At 40.1% G+C, this 20,084-nt stretch overlaps 1 protein-coding gene across 8 annotated transcripts in view; it reads left to right on the top strand.

The window, feature by feature from the left end:
• Positions 1–20,084, top strand: part of LOC127454165 (calcium/calmodulin-dependent protein kinase type II delta 1 chain) — a 112,801-nt gene that overhangs the window by 40,264 nt on the left and 52,453 nt on the right. For 4 of the 8 annotated variants that reach the window (XM_051721180.1, XM_051721205.1, XM_051721188.1 and 1 more), the window contains exons 4-6: positions 6,396–6,450; positions 9,533–9,598; positions 13,140–13,212. In XM_051721180.1, coding sequence (XP_051577140.1) covers positions 6,396–6,450; positions 9,533–9,598; positions 13,140–13,212 — 194 coding nt within the window. Of the gene's footprint in view, positions 1–6,395; positions 6,451–9,532; positions 9,599–13,139; positions 13,213–16,361; positions 16,435–20,084 lie in introns of all 8 variants that reach the window. The other 4 variants (XM_051721196.1, XM_051721233.1, XM_051721172.1 and 1 more) reach the window with 1 other exon arrangement.

Genomic DNA, 20,084 nt, shown 5'->3' with positions numbered 1-20,084 from the left:
CTGGATGCTTGCTGTAAGGGAACCCCTGCCTGTGACAATGCAAGGTCTGTCCAAGGGCTGAAGAAGTGGTGGCAGATCGGCGTGATGATGTGCTGCGTCGCCATGCTCATCTCGTAACTAGAGTCTGAAGCCAGTGCTGTAGCGGTCTCATATGCATCAACCCGAGCGGCGCGGCCGTCGCCGAGGATGTCATATCCAGGAGCCTCTGAAACTGTTTCAGTGGGACCACTGCACTCCGCCTGAATGACTTCAGGCAGTTCAGCACCGACTGCGTGCACTTGCTCGTGAGGCGCGCTATCATGGAGACTGAGTCTAACTCCTTCCCGAGAAAAGAGATGCTCTGAACCGGGGAGAGCTTGCTCTTTTCCCAGTTGACCCGAAGCCCTAAACAGCTTAGGTGCCTGAGCACCAGGTCCGTGTGTGCACACAACAGGTCTCGAGAGTGAGCCAGAATCAGCCAGTCTTCGAGGTAGTTGAGTATGCGGACGCCCACTTCCCTTAACGGGACAAGAGCTGCCTCTGCGACCTTCGTGAAGACGCGAGGGGACAGGGTCAGGCCGAAGGGGAGGACCTTGTACTGATACACCTGGCCGTCGAAAGCAAACTGTAGGAAGGGTGTGTGACGAGGTAAAACCAAGATGTGAAAGTACGCATCCTTCAGGTCTACGCTGTGAACAAATCTTGATGCCGGACGCATGCCAAAAAATGCACTTCTGCATCAGCATCTTGAACGGGAGTCTGTGTAAGGCCCGGTTCAAAACTTGCAGGTCCAAGATGCAACCCACCGCCTTTCTTTGGCACGATGAAGTAAGGGCTGTAAAACCCTTTCCAAATCTCAGCTGGAGGGACAGGCTCTATCGCGCCCTTGCGCAGAAGTGTCGTGAAATCCGCAAGCAGGGTGGCGGCGTTCTTGCCCTGCACCAAGGTGAAGCGGATGCCGCTGTGAACCGGGCCCAGGAACCAGTCATCTAGCCATGAGGGCTCAGGAGAGGGTGGAGAGCTCCAGTCCAACCCGACACTCACGGCAGCCTGGGTAACCATGGCATTCAGCTCTGCGTCGGCGCAGACTGGGCGGGCAGACCCGAAGGTGGCAGCCCAGTCGAGTCCTAGGAATCCGACATTGCCAGTGTGCTCTCCGACGCAGCGATCAAGGACTCATCCTGCTCACAAGCCCCGAGAGAGATGTTAGGCTGGCCGTGAGGCGAGCTGGTCTCATCTCGGAACTCGACAGGGGCAGACGAGCGTGCTGGGGAACGGGAGGTCCGCGGGGAACTACCCGGCGAGACCACGGCCATTGAAATCCCCAAATCGTCTCCAGCGCCAGCCGGGCCGGCCTCGTACCCGTAGGTAGAAGGCGGAGTGCGGGGGTGGCTGGAATGCCTTTCCCTCAGAGGATGGAAAGCTGCGACCGCAACGTTGCCATGGTCATGTTCTCGCAATGAGAACACGAACCATCCACGAGTTCTGCCTCAGTGTGAGCGCGGCCCAGACATGTGAGGCAGCGCCCGTGGCTGTCGGAGGCAGAGAAATAACGACCGCATCCAGGAATCACACAAAGATGGAAAGGCATCTTTAAAAAGACGTGTCTTTTCAACGTTCACGTCAATGTGTTGCTCTGATAGAGGAAAATATACAGAAATATATACTATCTCAGTAGCGCTGTTGAAGCGCTCAGGGGCGTAGTCTGCACTAAGCGTGCACAAGGAGAGAAAGCCGCTGAAATGTGCCATATATCCAACAGCATACGCTTCTATCTGAGGTGAATGGACCGGCAGTGGAATTCAGCTCGCTGACACACAACCGCTCGGTTCCGAAGAAAAAATCTGAATGAGTGGTTGCAAGCCAGCTCCTTTTATACCCGTATGTCCGGGGGAGTGGCATGCAAATTCCACTCGCCAATTCTCATTGGCCTTTTCTCAAAGATTAGAGGTGTTTGGGGCTCCCAGGAGCGACCCCTAATGTCACTTCATCGACACAATGTTGAGTGAGTGTCAGAAGGGGAACCTACTTACAGTATTATATAGTATATGTGTTTTACATGTATTTTCATATATATTAGATTACTTTATTGTTATGACAATGCTCATTATACAAATTATCGGTTTATGTAGGACTTTGCTGTTGATGTGTATTTTTGTCTTTTTTTATTTTCAGATTTTTTTCAGACAGCCCTGTATCATTATAATTTGTTTACATAAGACAGGGATAATGTACTGAAATAAACCCTGATGGTGTTGTACCCCTATTAAGGGATATGCAAGTCCACTCATTTTTATAATGCTTTTCACAACACACATCATTTCAAAGTAGCTTTAAAGAAAATTATGCTCAACTTGAGGTGTACCTGTGGATGTAGTTTAAGGCCTACCTTCAAACTCCGTACCTCTTTGCTTGACATCATGGGAAAATCAAAACAAATCAGCCAAGACTTCAAAAAACAAAATTGTGGACCTCCACAAGTCTGGTACATCCTTGGGAGCAATTTCCAAACACCTGAAGGTACCACGTTCATCTGTACAAACAATAGTACGCAAGTATAAACACCATAGGACCATCATACCGCTCAGGAAGGATACACATTCTCTCTCCTAGAGATGAACATAGTTTGGTTGTGAAAAGTGCAAATCAATCCCAGAACAGCAAAGGACCTTGTGAAGATGCTGGAGGAAACAGGTAGACAAGTATCTATATCCACATTAAAACGAGTCCTATATCAACATAACCTGAAAGGCTGCTCAGCAAGGAAGAAGCCACTGCTCCAAAACTGCCATAAAAAAGCCAGACTACAGTTTGAAAGTGCACATGGGACAAAGATCTTTCTTTTTGGAGAAATGTCCTCTGGTCTGATGAAACAAAAATTGAACTGTTTGGCCATAATGACCATCGTTATGTTTGGAGGAAAAAGGGTGAGGCTTGCAAGCCAAAGAACACCATCACAACCGTGAAGCATGGGGGTGACAACATAATGTTGTGGGGGTGCTTTGCTGCAGGAGGGACTGGTGCACTTCACAAAATAGATGGCATCATGAGGAAGAAAAATGATATGGATATATTGAAGCAACATCTGAAGACATCAGCCAGGAAGTTAAAGCTCGGTCGCAAATGGGCCTTCCAAATGGTCAATGACCCCAAGCATACCTCCAAAGTTGTGGCAAAATGGCTTAAGGACAACAAAGTCAAGGTATTGGAGTGGCCATCACAAAGCCCTGACCTCAGTCCGATAGAAAATTTGTGGGCAGAACTGAAAAAGCATCTGCAAGCAAGGAGGCCTACAAACCTGACTCAGTTACACCAGTTCTGTCTAGAGGAATGGGCCAAAATTCCAGCAACTTATTGTGAGAAACTTGTGTAAGGCTACCCAAAACGTTTGACCCAAGTTAAACTATTTAAAGGCAATGCTATCAAATACTACCAAAGTTTATGTGAACTTCTGACCCACTGGGTATGTGATGAAAGAAATAAAAGCTGAAATAAATCATTCTCTCTACTATTATTCTGACATTTCACATTCTTAAAATAAAGTAGTGATCCTAACTGACCTAAGACAGGGAATGTTTTCTACGATTAAATGTCAGGAATTGTGAAAAAATGAGTTGAAATATATTTGGCGAAGGTATGTAAACTTCTGACTTCAACTGTATATTTATATTTAGACCCCCAGTAATTAAGCTTAAGGTCACTGTGGTAAGAAACACAAAACTCCATAAGATGTTGGTTAAAGGAGAAAAATAACCTTGGGAGAAACCAGGCTCACTGTGGAGGCCAGTTCCCCTCTGGCTAACCAGCATGAATATAATGCCAATATTAGTTATTTATGTGCAGTACAAGTCAAGATTTAAAATGAGGAAACTAAGTAAGTGTTAAGGGCCAGTGTTTAAGCAAAAAGCTATTGTATTAACTGTAAGATTAATGACTAAAGTCTTAGGATTAAACGAGAGGCTTTTACATCAACGAAAGTTGGTGTACATATGTAACAGCACTGAAGAAGATGTGCTGTCCTAATTTAGAAGTGCTCTTCATCAACTGTAAGCCTTTCTACTCACCGCGGGAGTTTTCCTTGTTTATTCTGGTGAGTGTTTACATCCCGTCACAAGCATGCGTGAATGCAGTGTTGCAACAGCTGGGTGATCACATCTCAGACACGGAGCAACAACACCCGGTCTTTCTTATCATTATTCTGGGATATTTTAATAAAGCTTACCTCACCCGTGAATTGTCAAAATACCAACAACACACCACATGCCCCACCAGAGACAGAAATATACTGGACCACCACTACACCAATGCAAAGGATGCATATCACTCTGTCCCACGTGCAGATTTAGGACTCTCTGATCACTGTCTGGTTCATCTTCTCCCGACCTACAAGCAGAAACTAAAATCAGCTAAACCTGTAGTAAGGACTGTAAAGAGATGGACCAATGAAGCAGAGCTGGAACTACAAGCCTATTTTGACTGTACTGATTGCAGTGTTTTGGAGGCTACAGCCACAGACCTGGACGAGCTCACAGATACTGTTATATCATATATCAGTTTCTGTGAGGATATGTGTATTACTACTAGGACATTTTTATCATTCAGTAAAGACAAACTATGGTTTACAGCAAAACTCAGACAGCTTTGTCATGCCAAAGAGGATGCTTGCAGAAGTGGGGATAAAATCTTGTATAATCAGGCCAGAAACACACTGACTAAGGAGATCAGAGTGGCTAAAAGAAGCTACTCTGAAAAGCTGAAAAACCAGTTTTCAGCCAACGATCCTGCATCTGTGCGGAGAGGCCTGAAAGACATCACAAAGTACAAGACACCACCCCCTCGCTCTGTAGAGAATCAACAACTGGGTGACCTGAATGTGTTTTACTGCAGGTTTGAAAAGCCCAGTCTCACACCCATCCCCCGCTCTGATCTTCACTTCACACAAACACCAACACCTCCTGCAACCCCCCTGCTCCCCCTCCTGCTACTCAACCTGCATTTATGGTCTGTGATGAGGATGTGTGTCAGGTCTTCAAGAAACAGAAGACTAGGAAATCTTCAGGCCCAGACGGTGCTTTACCTGCCTGTCTGAAAGTCTGCACTGACCAACTGGCCCCCATCTTCACACAGATCTTCACATAGACTCCATTGTGAAGATGGCTCAGCAGAGGTTGTACTTCCTTCGCCATCTGAGGAAGGTCAACCTGCCACTAGAGCTGCTGACACAGTTCTTCTCAGCTGTCAATGAGTCTGTCCTGTGTACATCCATAACTGTCTGGTTTGGTTCAGCCACCAAATCAGACAGAAGGAAACTACAACAGACAGTCAGGACTGCTAAGAGTATTATTGGTGCCCCCCCCCCCCCCCGTCCACCCTGTGGAGGTAGAATCACTCTGGACCCCACACACACTGTCCACTCCCTCTTTTAACTGTTGCCCTCTGGCCGCCACTACAGAGCACTCAGCAACAGGACATCCAGGCACAAGAACAGTTTTTACCCTCAGGCCATTTATCACATGAACAATTGAACTGCCTTTAGGACTACCCCATAGTGCAATAATGTAAATAAATATCTCATGTACATATGCAAATTCACTCATATTTAATTCAATAACTGTACATACCCCTACCTTACACATATATTACCACTTGCACATGTACATATGCCATTCTATGTTATGTCCTATTTTTTGTATGTCTGTTTATACTCTTACCTTGTTTTATATTCTGTGCCTCACTGTAATGTTCTGTGTGAACTTGTTTCTCCTATCACCCAAAAAAATTCCTTGTGTACATCAGCACACTTCACAATAAAGCTCATTCTGATTCTGATTCAGAATTTACATTCTTAATTGTGGAAGTCCAAACAGATGCTTTATATATGACAAATGAACATTATTTCACACAAGAAACACAAAGCTAGTACATCTATGTAGGAAATTGGTTGCCTGAGACAACAGTCAGTTTAGCACTCTTCGTACAAAATATTTGACCATAGAATGCTGCCATTTACAGAGAACCAGGAAATAAGCACAGCTATCTGATCTGTTTCCAATATCGGCTTTGTCAGACCGATTCCGATAACTTGCTGTTATTGTCAACAATATATTGTGCATTCCATTCCCAACTTTTCCATGCAATTCACTTATTTACATTTTGTGCTGTAGTGAAATGCACTTGTTTATGTTTGTTATTAAGAGTTTTTCTAACAGTATCAAACTGATGTGTCCTCATTCAGCTTTGAATATGTAATGTTATACATCTGAGACAATGAAAGGAAGCATAAATAATTTTAATTTGTGAATTAGATGAGTTTTTCCATCTGTGAAAATCCCCGCTCTCATTCTAATGAGTATGAAAGTGAGCTGTTCAATACAATCTAATCAGACTCTCTCTCTATATATCTCTCTTCTCCACAGTGCGGCTCCATGACAGCATATCGGAAGAGGGAGTCCACTACCTTGTCTTTGATTTGTGAGTGAATTCTTCTCTCTGTGTGTGTGTCAGTGTGAGGGTTCGTTTCCTGGGCTCCTGTGTAATGTGTGTAATTAATGAGAGTGTTCAAAGGATCACTCCTCCACACACCAAATAAACGATGTATAATGAGTGAACCCAGATCAGAGAAACCGTAATAATTGGACTGCATTTCTTCTGTCGGTGTGTGTGTGTGTGTGTGTGTGTGTGTGTTCCCACCTGCCTCTGGGTGGAAGTGGGCAAACACAGATGTGACTAACGGAATCCTTCTTCATCATTTTGTCTTTAAAATATTCCATTTCGTTTTCAAAATTCTCACATTGAAGAATATTCATAACATGCAATTCCATTTATAAAACTTAAAGTTGGAATCTGATTGGATGAGCCACGTTTGAAGCTGAATTAATAGTAAAGCACTTGAGGCTCTGTATTACAGTGATGTAACTATGGTTAAAGAGTGTTAAATGCTTTGATTAGCTTATTGCTTTTATAAAACAGTGGCAACAGCAGTATAATAAAAGACACAAAGTTCAATAGTTCACAGTGTTCAATATTTACATTTATTAGGCTTAATATTAATAAAAGGGATACACAGTTCTTCCAAGTAATAGAATGTAGTTTATAATTGTAGACTGTTCACGCTTGCCAAACAATGTTGGCCCATTAATCTACAATGTATGATCATAGTTTGTGTTTAGAATCAACAGTGTAGTTTCCAGAAGTAAAAATTGCATTCATTTTTTACATAGGGTAATTTCTTATTATCGATAACTTATAAACCTTTAAAGATTAATACACCTACAAAGTTTTCATATCTACAATATGGGTTATTGACATTATAAGGTTGTCCAAGGTGCTAAAATCTAGTTTAAAACATGTGTCATGTTAATAAAAATGTAATCCATGCTGGTTTCATATGTTTTTGAAAAACATCCAAAGCATTATCTACAATAAATAAATAATAATAATAATAATAATTGGTTTAGTGACTTTAAAAATGTCATGTGGTGTAACCATCAAGTAAAAGGTATTAAAATACATTCCTTGCACCTTGAATACACGAGAGTGTACACAACTTAATCATTCATTTAAAAAAAAAAAAAAAAAAAAATATATATATATATATATATTTATTTTCCTCCCCTTTTCTCCCCAATTTGGAATGCCCAATTCCCAATGCACTCTTAAGTCCTCGTGGTGGCATAGTGACTCGCCTCAATCCGGGTGGCGGATGATGAATCTCGGTTGCCTCCACGTCTAAGACCGTCAGTCCGCGCATCTGATCACGTGGCTTGTTGAGCGTGTTACCGCGGAGACATAGCATGTGTGGAGGCTTCACGCTATTCTACACGGCATCCACGCACAACTCACCACGTGCCCCACCGAGAGCGAGAACCACATTATAGCGATCACGAGGAGGTTACCCCATGTGACTCTACCCACCCTAGCAACCGGGCCAATTTGGTTGCTTAGGAGACCTGGCTGGAGTCACTCAGCACACCCTGGATTCAAACTCGCGACTCCAGGGGTGGTAGCCAGTGTCTTTACTCGCTGAGCTACCCAGGCCCCCTTCAAACATATTTTTCAAGGTAAACATTATATATATATATATATATATATATTTGTATGTCCTTTCTGTTTTTGTTTTTGTTTGTTTGTTTTTGTCACATGATAACAAAATGGCTACCTGCGTGTTGGTTATGCCACCTGACTTTGATTTGGTAGACAAAAGTTTTAAAATATTCATATTTATTAATATTTTAAAGCAAAATTGTTTCTTGTCTTATTTTTTCAAGTAATAATAATAAAAAATTATTCCAAACTACATATGCCAACATATTCTTTTCAAGCGGTTACACCATTTAAACATTTTTGACTTTAAGTCTCTGAAAAAGTATCAGAATTACTTTGAACTCAGTCATTGAAAGCATGCTTATCATAGTAGAGGTGTATTCAAGTAGTTTTGTGTGAGTTGCATTTTTAATGTTTGTGAATAACTTAATAGATCAGGATTAAAAATGAGCGTCACTTCATTGATTAACCCACAGTTAGGCTATTTAACTATATTACCTATATTAAAATTAGTCATGTATTTATTACAGTTCTCTCTCTTATGCACTCTCTATTTTACTGTGGGGCCTAAAAGTCTATTTTGCATTTAAAAGAAAAAGTTCACCCAAAAATGGCAATTCTGTCATAATTTAAACACCCTCATGTTGTTCCAAACTCAAATTACCATTCACTTTCATTGCATCTTATTCCATACTATGAAAGTGAATGGTGACTGAGGTTGACAGTCCCGAACATTCTGCCTAATAGTTTTCCACAGAAGAAAGAAAGTCATACAGTAAGTGTTGAATTAGACAGAATTTTGTCAAGTGAATCAAGTGAATGGTGACCAGAACTTTGAAGCTCCAAACCAACCTATGAAACTTAGTCTCCAAAGATTATTGATATGAGGGACAATAATAATCTGTCCTTAACTGTTGAAGTCTGTTTGATTGATTTCTGACGTTTGTTTTTATGCAAAGCAATTATATTATAGTAGTAATAAATAACTTTAGAAATGACCTCAAATGCTACAGATGCAAATGATATTCCAGAGCTGGCGGGGGCAGCAGAGACGATCATGCTGATCCATGTCGATAGATGGCAGTACAGCGTCTAACACCACTGTCACGTTGGTACTTAAAGTACACAAAGTAGAGCAATGCTAATGCTAGCTAGAGAACTACTGAATGCCCCTTTAAGATTTGTAACAGAATTTTAATAATAATTTTTTTTTTTTTTTTTTTTTACAGAAATTGTCAAAATGTTTACAACCTTCATTAAAATGAGTCAAAATGGCTGTATAGTGTTACTGCATTTTTATTTTCTCAGATAACCTTTTTGCGCGACCAACATTTATCATTATGATTTATCATAGTTATTTATCATAACATTTTAGTCCTCTTGCTTTTTTTTTATTAATTTTTTATTTATTGTTTTGAATGTCAAAAATGCATCTTGAACTCACATACTTGCTATTTAAGAGATTTTGAGGTTTGAAATGGGACTTTGTGATGTGTTTGAACTTTTTCAGAGTCACGGGAGGAGAACTGTTTGAAGATATTGTTGCCAGAGAATACTACAGTGAGGCAGATGCCAGGTTAGCGCTTGTGTTTATATGCAAACTTCTATTAACCCCACTCTTATTAGAATGCCAAGCTCTCCTATTATAATGCATGAAATCTATGAAAGTAAAACTGTATCAGTGCCTTTGGATGCAGTGGAATACAGAATTCAATGAATAATTGAATGCAATAGTATAAAAACATATTAATTACAACACTTAGTGCATTTACATGCACAGAAATATGCTTATAACTACCAAAAACCAGACAATGCAAGAAAACCACATTTACATGAGATTTGAAATCATTTGGTTATTCTCTGCTTTTGACATCAAAGCGTAAACACATGCGCACATTGAATAAGCCGGTAAGAACACCAGTAGGTGTTTACATGCAATGCAAATTCGGGGTAATGGGCAAAAATCTATGTGTGCCAAACGGTTTTTGCTTAAACCATTTATAACCTTACCCCATTAAAGGAATGGCATTTAAAGCGTTTACGTGATCACACACGTTGTCAGTTAGTTTGTGCATGTAAATGCGCTCACAGTTTGCTTTGCAATGTTATTTAAAGGAATATTCCAGGTTCAATATAAGTTAAGCTCAAGTGACAGCATTTGTGGCATAATGATGATTACCTCAAAAATGTATTTCGACTCGTTCCTTGTTTTCTTTAACAAAGCAAAAATCGAAGTTACAGTGAGGCACTGAAAATGGAAGTAAATGGGGCAGTAAAGATTACGGCGTCTTTTACGAAAACGCCCGATAAAAATAACCCAGGTAATATTAATCCCATGCAATTGACATGCTGGCAAAAAAAAAAAAAAAAAAAACTGTGAATCTGCGCTGTCCAAAATGTAAGCCTGTTATTTCCGGTTGTTTAAGTTCTCTGAGTTCTGAAGTGGATGTTGGCCAACGAGAAGACAACAGAAAAAAATGTGCTTCTTTTTTATTGCATTGTAATAATAGAGTTTTCAGAACAGGAAAACAAAAAGAGAAATACATTTCAGCACCAAGGGGATTAAACAAAAGTACCAAAATAATTAATATACAGATAAAAATGGGGGCCTGGGTAGTTCAGCGAGTATTGACTCTGACTACCACTCCTGGAGTCACGAGTTCGAATCCAGGGTGTGCTGAGTGACTCCATCCAGGCCTCCTAAGCAACCAAATTGTCCCAGTTGCTAGGGAGGGTAGGGTTCAGGCGGTAGAGCGGGTTGGCCACTAATCGCGGTGTTGGTGGTACGATTCCTGGCCCACATGACTCCACATGCCAAAGTGTCCTTGGGCAAGACACTGACCCCAAGTTGCTCCCAATGGCAGGCTAGCGCCTTGCATGGCAGCTCTGCCATCATTGGTGTGTGAGTGTGTGCATGAATGGGTGAATGTGTCACAGTGTAAAGCGCTTTGGAACCACTAAGGTTAAAAAAGCGCTATATAAGTGCAGACCATTTACCATTTAGAGTCACATGGAGTAAACTCCTCGTGGTTGCGATTAGTGGTTCTCACTCTTAATGGTGCACGTGGTAAGTTGTGCGTGGTTCGCGGAGAGTAGCATGAGTCTCCACATGCTGTAAGTCTCCACAGTGTCATGCACAACGAGTCACGTGATAAGATGTGCGGATTGACTGTCTCAGAAGTGGAGGCAACTGAGACTTGTCCTCCGCCACACGGATTGAGGTGAGTAACCGCGCCACCACGAGGACCTACTAAGTAGTGGGAATTGGGCATTCCAAATTGGGAGAAAAATGGGAGAAAATGTTTTAAAATAAAATAAATATACAGATAAAAATAGAAATATCCATGTTTCACAACATATTTTACGGAGGGACAAATAAAAAATTACATAATGTGAATGGATTGTCCATATTTTTAATTCAAGAGCGTAATATAGGATTACAGGCTCACTAATGCCACCGGTTCTGTTGTATTTTGCCATCAATTTCTTCTAATAATCCCAGATACAGACAAGCATACTTCATTTCGTCGTCATTTTCTGATGTTTCTTCCGATTGTAATTATGTGAAATTAAAATGACAGTAAGCTGGCCAATTTCAATAAATTACCTCATTACTCTCTCCATTTTACACAAATGTGGGGACATCTGGGATGCAAAAAGGTACACAGTTTGCAATATACACAAGATTCTGTATGGAAACGCCTTAAGGGCAGATTTCTTTTGCGCTAAACCTAAACTTATGCGACAGTGTTTTTTTATTTTTTATTTTCTTAAGAATGACATCATGACGCACACCATTTTATCGGTAAAAGGCCGTTTGAATGGAAAAGTGCAGGATACAACAATTTTCGTAAATATTTTTTTTACGCATTTCCACTTTGTGTATAACAGAATGGTGCAAAAAGTGAACGGAAACATGGTTACTGTTTCAAAAGTATAGCCACAAAATTTAAACAATAGGCATTTTAACATGATTTTAGTGTGATAAAATCACTTGCTAACCTTTTCTGTTTAAAGTTATAGCTAATTTACCACTTCATTGCCAAGATGACGTAACAGTAATACATACGTTTAACAGAAGATTTAATGTAAGTGCTTTTATAAAATTATAAGCTTCACATTTCTGCCTTTTAAACCCTCCAAAAATTGGCTCCATTCATTTCTATTGTAAGTGTCTCACTGCATGGGCGCAGATTTGGCTTGAATATTGGTGGGGTTGCAGCGTGAAGTTACCCCCCAATCCCCCCTGGAAACTACGCCCCTGCCTCCCTGTAAAGTCTTTGTTTGCTTTTTTTAAAGAAAAGGAGGGACATAAATGAATTTTTATGGTAATTAACATGATGCCACAAATGAACATTCCCCAGAACATTCCTTTTAAATTCTATTAAAAGAAAAACTCTATAAAAACCTAGGAAAAGAAATGCCCTCAATCATTTATAGTGTCTGCCGTATGTCTTCCAGGCCTTTTTCTGTTAATGTCTGCTTTTAGATGATTTGTTTGCTTCAAATTCAAATTCTTTGTCTGCTGCTATTTTCTGGAGGTGGCTTGTGTTTTCTTAAAGGAATATTTTACCCCAAAATGAAAATTTCATCATTAATATACTTTGATGTACTTTGTCATCATTTACTTTCATCACCTCATGTTATTTCAAACCATATGACTTTTTTCTATGCAACACAAAAGGAGCTCAGTCACCATTCCCTTTCATTGTATTGGAAAAAGATGCACTAAAAGTGAATGGTGACTGAGGTTAAGTGAGTTCTAAAGATGAAAGTCATATGGGTTTGGAACAAAATGATAAAATTGAATATATGACGACAGAATTGTCATTTTTGGGTGCACTATCCCTTTAATTTGGGTTGCTTACGCCTGTCTTTTTTGTATCTGTGATACAGAAAAGATAATATCTTTTTGGTTATATTTACGCTTAATTCGATTTAAAAGTTGCATATCACTTGAGTTCAGTGTTTGCTCCTATTGAGCAGCATTTGACTTGATCCAACATTGCTTTCTGTTTGCACTGTGTGTTTGTCAGCTGTCTTCATGTTCTGACTGTGCTTTGCTCAACTGTACTCTCTTCTTTGGCCTCCTCGCCATGTCTCCCTCTCTCTCGCAGTCACTGCATACAGCAGATTCTAGAGAGTGTTAATCATTGTCACCTAAATGGCATTGTACATCGAGATCTGAAGGTTAGTAGGACAGGCTCAAAGCCTTACCCCACCAGCACCGTTCTCTTAACAACTAATAAACAGCTGGTTCCCATTGTGGAAGCCTCCTCACCTCCCACCCGCCTCCTTGAAACACAGCTACACACCGGGACAGGTGTGTGGTGGTGGTCTGAGGGTGTAATAACACAACTGATGATCTCAGCGCTCAGGCCGTGTGCATGTAGCACCCAGGAATGTGCCTAGTCGGGGGGGCTGTGCGCTTGATGCTGTAGGAGTTTATTTATTTTTTGTCTTTGTCAGTGGTGATTGTGCCCTTTTTGTAAGATAAAATGCAAAAAGGGCGTCAGAAACCCAGAAGTCAATGTTTTCAGTAGGTCAAGCGCACAGCCGCGCTTATGAAGCAAACACCACTTCTGGATTGAGATTTGGGGAGTTGGACAAAAGAGGTGATGATGACAATAGATGGGCAATTGATGTTACTGATTTAGTGCACAAATATGTACATGTTTTATCGTTGGGCGATATATTGAATATTTATGATGTATGTGCAGTAATTTTGTTAAAATTACATTGCAACTTTGTAAATATCACAGTGATCTTTGTGGGTTTTTTTTTTTTTTTTCATTTGGTCTGGTATGTTTTCTAAAGGCGTGCCAGCAGGTTAGTTTTGCACCACGTTCCTTTCTCACATTGATGTCCGAAACAAATGGCAAACAAATTGGTATTTTGAGTTAGTTTCTTCCACAGAACAAGTCTGTTTAGTGCTTGAATCAGCCTAATGTCAATTCTAACCAATTTGCAAGTCGATTTAGGTCGAGTGTGGATGTCCAATTAATTTCCAGGGCTTTAAAATCAATGCTTCCTTTTAAGGAATCAAAACAAAACACAGCAATTTGTTTGCATCATCACTCAAAAAGCGTTCATGAACGTTTTCGCACACAGTAATACTGGGTGATATATTTTATCCCCTTTTTCTCCCAATTTGGAATGCCCAATTCCCACTACTTAGTAGGTCCTCGTTGTGGTGCGGTTACTCACCTCAACTGGGTAGCGGAGGACAAGTCTTAGTTGCCTCCACATTTGAGACTGTCATTCCACACATCTTGTCACGTGGCTCGCTGTGCATGACACCGCGGAGACTCACAGCATGTGGAGGCTCGTGCTACTCTCCATGATCCATGCACAACTTACCACACGCCCCATTGAGAGCGAGAACCACTAATCTTGACCACGAGGAGGTTACCCCATGTGACTCTACCCTCCCTAGCAACCGGGCCAATTTGGTTGCTTAGGAGACCTGGCTGGAGTCACTCAGCACACCCTGGATTTGAACTCGCGACTCCAGGGGTGGTAGTCAGAGTCAGTACTCGCTGAGCTACCCAGGCCCCCTCTGCACAAAAGACTTTGTTAAAATAAAGCAAAATGGTGAATATCACAATGATCTTTATGCACTTTTTTATTTGTTTGTGATATATTTAATATTTATGATTAAGTCTAAATTGACTCACAAATCTACCGAAATTAAAACGTGGACGTCTGATTAATTTCCACAAATCAGTTCTTTTGAATCATCCCTTTTAATGAATTGAATCAAAGCACAGATACAGCAATTTGTTTGCATCCTCAGCCAAAATTGTTCTGAAAGATTCCTCACATAGTTGCACTGTATGAAATATTGAATATTTATGATATATGCATGATAATCTTGTTAAAATTAAGTGACACTGTGAATATCGCATTGATCTTTGTTATTTTTATCTGGTCAGTTAATTCTTCGAATGATCGTGCCCACAGGTTAATTTTGCGTCCCATCCTCGTCTCGCAACTCACAAGTATGAGAGTTTTGATGTGTGAAACAAAACGCAAACAAATCTGCACTTTGAGTCAGTTACTTCCAAAAAAAAAAATTCCAACTAGTTTGCAAATAAGTCTGAATTGACTTGCAAATCTGTCTGAATCGAAATTAGAATGAAAGCGTCGTATTCATTTCCACAAATCAGTGAATCTTGAGTGAATCGAATCAAAACGCAGATACAGCAATTTGTTTGCATCATCGCTCAAAGTGTTCCCGAAAATTTTTCTCACATAGTAGCACTTTTTATTTGTAATGTTTGGATTTTCTCCCCTTTTCTCCCCAATTTGGCATGCCCAATTCCCAGTGTGCTCTTAAGTCCTCGTGATGGTGTAGTGGCTCGCCTCAATCTGGGTGGCAGAGGACGAATCTCAGTTGCCTCCACGTTTGAGACCCGTCAACCTGCGCATCTTATCACGTGGCTTGTTGAGCGTCTTACCGCGGAGACGTAGCACGTGTGGAGGCTTCACGCTTTTCTCTGCGTCATCCACGCACAACTCACCACGCGCCCCACCGAGACCGAGAACCACATTATAGCGACCACGGGGAGGTTACCCCATGTGACTCTACCCTCCCTAGCAACCGGGCCAATTTGGTTGCTTAGGATGCTTGACTGGAGTCACTCAGCACACCCTGGATTCGAACTTGTGACTCCAGGTGTGGTAGTCAGCGTCTTTACTTGCTGAGCTCACTTGATGAAACATTGAATATTTATAATATTTTTTACAATGACTTTGTAAAAATAAAGCGCCGTTGCGAATATCACGGTGATCTTTATGTGCTTTTTTTTTTTTTGGTCTGTTAAGTTTTCTGAAATCCATGCCAGCAGGTTGCATCCCATCTTTGTCTCACAACACGCAAGTATGAGACAATCGATGTCCGAAAACAGATCGGAAATTAATTGCCATGTTGAGCCGGGTCCTTCCAAAGAACAAGTCCAAATTGGTCTGAAATTCAAGTGCAGACTTCAAATTAATTTCTACAAATCAGTTCTTTCGAACCGTCCCTTTTAATGAATCAGATCAAAATGCAGATAAAGCAATTTTGCATCATCACTTTAACAATGGCCATTTGGTTCAAATTCTAGTTATTCTGATTAAAAACAAAATTACTTTTTTCAGCTGTTTTGGAGCAGATTTTTTATTTTAACTATCGTCTATTCTGAAATGCAACTCTTAAACCTTAAGTTTGAAGTCAAGTGTAGCCCATTCTAGTGTTATTCATCACCTCCGAGCGCAGGCTCCCTTGCTCTCAATGCTGTGCTCGACAGTGAGTGTGTGCTCGTCACTAACCCAGGGCCCCTGGTGTTTGCATGCAGTCATTGCATTCAGCAGATCCTTGAGGCCGTTCTCCACTGCCACCAGATGGGAGTGGTTCATCGTGACCTGAAGGTGAGTAGAGATGGGGTCACAAACACCAAATACTACTTCTTTTCCTTACTTCTTCCTACCTTTGACCGTTTAGACCTGTGCGACCATAAGAGCCTTGTGGACTGTGGGTTTTGGTATTGTACTACTAAAAGGGAGGGATAACAGAAGTTTTTAGTTGGATTTGAAGTCTACAGTCTGAGTTCTAGTTGGAAATTAAGGAGTCGATGTCTTGATATTCTTCAAACTTTCTTGTTAGGGCCTGTTCTAAACCTCTAACCCTAACAACGTGTCTTAATCATTTTTTAGCTTTTGTTGATCACTTAATCTATTTCTGCAGCGTTGCCCACTATGAAATCTCATTGGTCCAAAATCCTGCTCCACTTAACTGTACATTAAACATCAAATATGTTCTGATTGGCTGTGATTGCGTTGCTTTACGCAGTAGTTTCACGTTCATTGTGGACAAAAAAATTGCTTGTCACAGGAATCTTATTGCATTGCATCTGGTATGGTCACGGTGCAGATATTAAACTATTCAACAATTAAATCAGCCTGAACCGGTTAACGTACAGACTCCATTAAAACTTGTTTTGTAGCTTATTTTAATCTTGTGTGCTATCTATATTTAGTATCTGTAAACTTTATATTAGGGCTGTTGATTTAACAAGTTAATTTGGTGCAATAAATTATACAAAAAATAACGTGTTAAAAAATGTTACGCAATTAATCGTGCCCCGGACCGTAATAAGGAATATTCTTTATATCTGAGCAATTCAAGCTCAGAGTACCACCTGGTTTCTCCAGGGGGCAGTAAGCGAAACTCACTGTATAGGCAACGTGCAGTTTATACAGAGAACAAATGACATTTACCGAGAGCAGACAACACAAGATGACAGCATGATGGAGTGCAAATCCAAACACAGGGATCTCAAGACGTGTTTTTCTAAGTTTCATACTTAAAAACGGTACATTATGACACGATGCAACCAAGATGCTCCAAAAGCTTTCGTCTGATGCAGGTGTACATTGACATGTCCTTAAACAAGCCCTTATAATAAATCCCAGACTGATTGACAAATTCAGTTGCATAATGGATTGCTGTGAACTGTAGATTAATAATAGGCTTATGTTCAGTAATATGGAAATAAACTATATATGGGAATCTAAAGCCACTTTTTGTATTGTCTTTTTTAATGCTTTACTTGTGTGCCAAAATAATGTAATGCATTTTAATTATCTGTATTATTATTTTGTATAATATATATATATATATAATTTAAATATAACTATTTATAATTATTAAATCATTATAAATGTAATTATTGTTACTTGAGGGGCTTTCTAAGCTAATATTTATGTTTGCAATTAATTGCAATTAATTTGATGAATGAATCGGCATACCATGCAATTAATTTGATTAAGATTTTTAACCGATTGACAGCCCTACTTTATACTTTTTAAGAAATTTAACATTAAAGTTTGAAAATCTCCTATAGACTTGCATTAATAGAATGTTCATTGTTCGAAATGTAACAACTTCATCGTTACATTTGCATGCAGAATTCTGATTGGTCTTCTGTCTTCAAAACATTTGCATACTGTATTTTGAATGGCACTGCAAAGATGGTGTGTTATGTGTTTATTCTCTTGCAGAGCAGACAGAAAACACACCGTGTTTGTCATGATAACGGCAAAGCAGCTCAGATTTGGCATTTTATTTATACAAAACCAAAGCTTTAAAGAGATAGTTTACTTATAAATGAAAATTTTGTCATCATTTACTCACCCTCATGGCTTTCCAAACCCATATGACTTTCTTTGTTACGTGGAGCACAAAAGGAGAAATTCTGAAGAATGTTGACGCTGATCTTTTTCCCATATAATGAAAGTGAATGGCGACTGAGGATGTCAGTCCCCACGTTCTGCTTAACATCTTTTCTGTTCCACGGAAAAGCATAAGTTATATGAGTTTAGAACAACATTTGGGTGAGTAAATAATGGCAGAATATCCATTGTTTTTGATGAACTGTCCCTTTAAATCTGAGCTTACCTAAAACTTTATAACTGTTATAGTGCTGCATTGCAAACACTGATACTGTATTTTTTATGAAATCACTGATGATAATCACTCAAAAGCTATAGGCTGACATGGTTTACCATGTTTAGGGTGGGTATGGCTTTCTCAGTCCATCTTTAGACCAAAACCACGGCAAGCTCTTTTCAGTGCTAATTTGCTAACCAAATGAGCCAGGTGCAGTCAGGAGATTGTTTTCTGTCTAATAATCTTGCCTGCGTTTGCATTGGCCTGGATTCTGCTCAGTGATTGGCTGCTGTCAAATCGTTACCATGGTGAACTGGCACAGAAAAAAACTAAAGAAAACAAAGCTATAGAAACAAAACGGCAAAAGAAAAAAAAAGGAAACAATCTTTTTGAAATACAACAAAAATGAATGTGTTTTTTTCAATAATGTTAGTATATGATTGTGCTTTGTAATCAAACATGGTAATAAAAGAGATTGTTGAAAGCTAGTAGGGCAAGAGTCTCCCTTTACATCCCTCCCTTAATTTTCTCTCCATCACTCCGATAAGCAAATGTTTTCCTTTGTCATTATTATTCCAATAATCTCTTATTTACTTTCCTTTTTGTTCCTTTTTTAATCCTGCCTCTCTAATAACCAGGGATTTTCTTCCCTAAAATTGCATATTATATTATTAAAATAATAGTTTATCTAAAAATAAAAATTCTCCAGAATTTACTCAGAATGGTGCCAAAAACAAAAAACATCCAGTGAGCGGCAGTTCTGTGGACGGAAATGCCTTGTTGATGAGAGAGATCAAAAGAGAATGGCCAGACTGGTTCGGACTGACAAAGTCTACGGTAACTCAGATAACCGCTCTGTACAATTGTGGTGAGAAGAATATCATATCAGAATGCTATTCTCAGATGCGGGTTGCCGCTGTTTTGTCGGCACGAGGGGGACCTACACAATATTAGGCAGGTGGTTTTAATGTTGTGGCTGATCAGTGTGTGTGTATATATATATATATATATAATATATATATATATATATATATATATATACAGTTGTGCTCAAAAGTTTGCATACACTTGGAGAATTGGTAATATATGTAGCACAATATTAAGCCACTTAATATAATACCACTTATTAAGAAGTGGAAAATTTGAGGATCTCTTGATACCAAGCCAAGGTCAGGTAGACCAAGAAAGATTTCAGCCACAACTGCCAGAAGAATTGTTCAGGATACAAAGAAAAACCCACAGGTAACCTAAGGAGAAATACAGGAAAAAGATGGTGTGGTTGTTTCAAGGAGCACAATATGACGATACTTGAACAAAAATGAGCTGCATGGTCGAGTTGCCAGAAAGTAGCCTTTACTGCGCCAATGCCACAATAAAGCCCAGTTACAATATGCCCGACAACACCTTGACACGCCTCACAGCTTCTGGCACACTGTAATTTGCAGTGACGAGACCAAAATAGAGCTTTATGGTCACAACCATAAGCGCTGTGTTTGGAGAGGGGTCAGCAAGGCCTATAGTGAAAGGAATACCATCCCCACTGTGAAGCATGCTGGTGGCTTACTGATGTTTTGGGGGTGTGTGAGCTCTAAAGGCACGGGGAATCTTGTGAAAATTGATGGCAAGATGA

Source organism: Myxocyprinus asiaticus, chromosome 2 (genome assembly GCF_019703515.2).
Source record: "Myxocyprinus asiaticus isolate MX2 ecotype Aquarium Trade chromosome 2, UBuf_Myxa_2, whole genome shotgun sequence".
In the NCBI taxonomy this organism is placed as follows: domain Eukaryota; kingdom Metazoa; phylum Chordata; class Actinopteri; order Cypriniformes; family Catostomidae; genus Myxocyprinus; species Myxocyprinus asiaticus.
The sequence above is the reverse complement of the archived record's forward strand: the minus strand, read 5'-3'. Positions and strand labels throughout refer to the sequence as shown.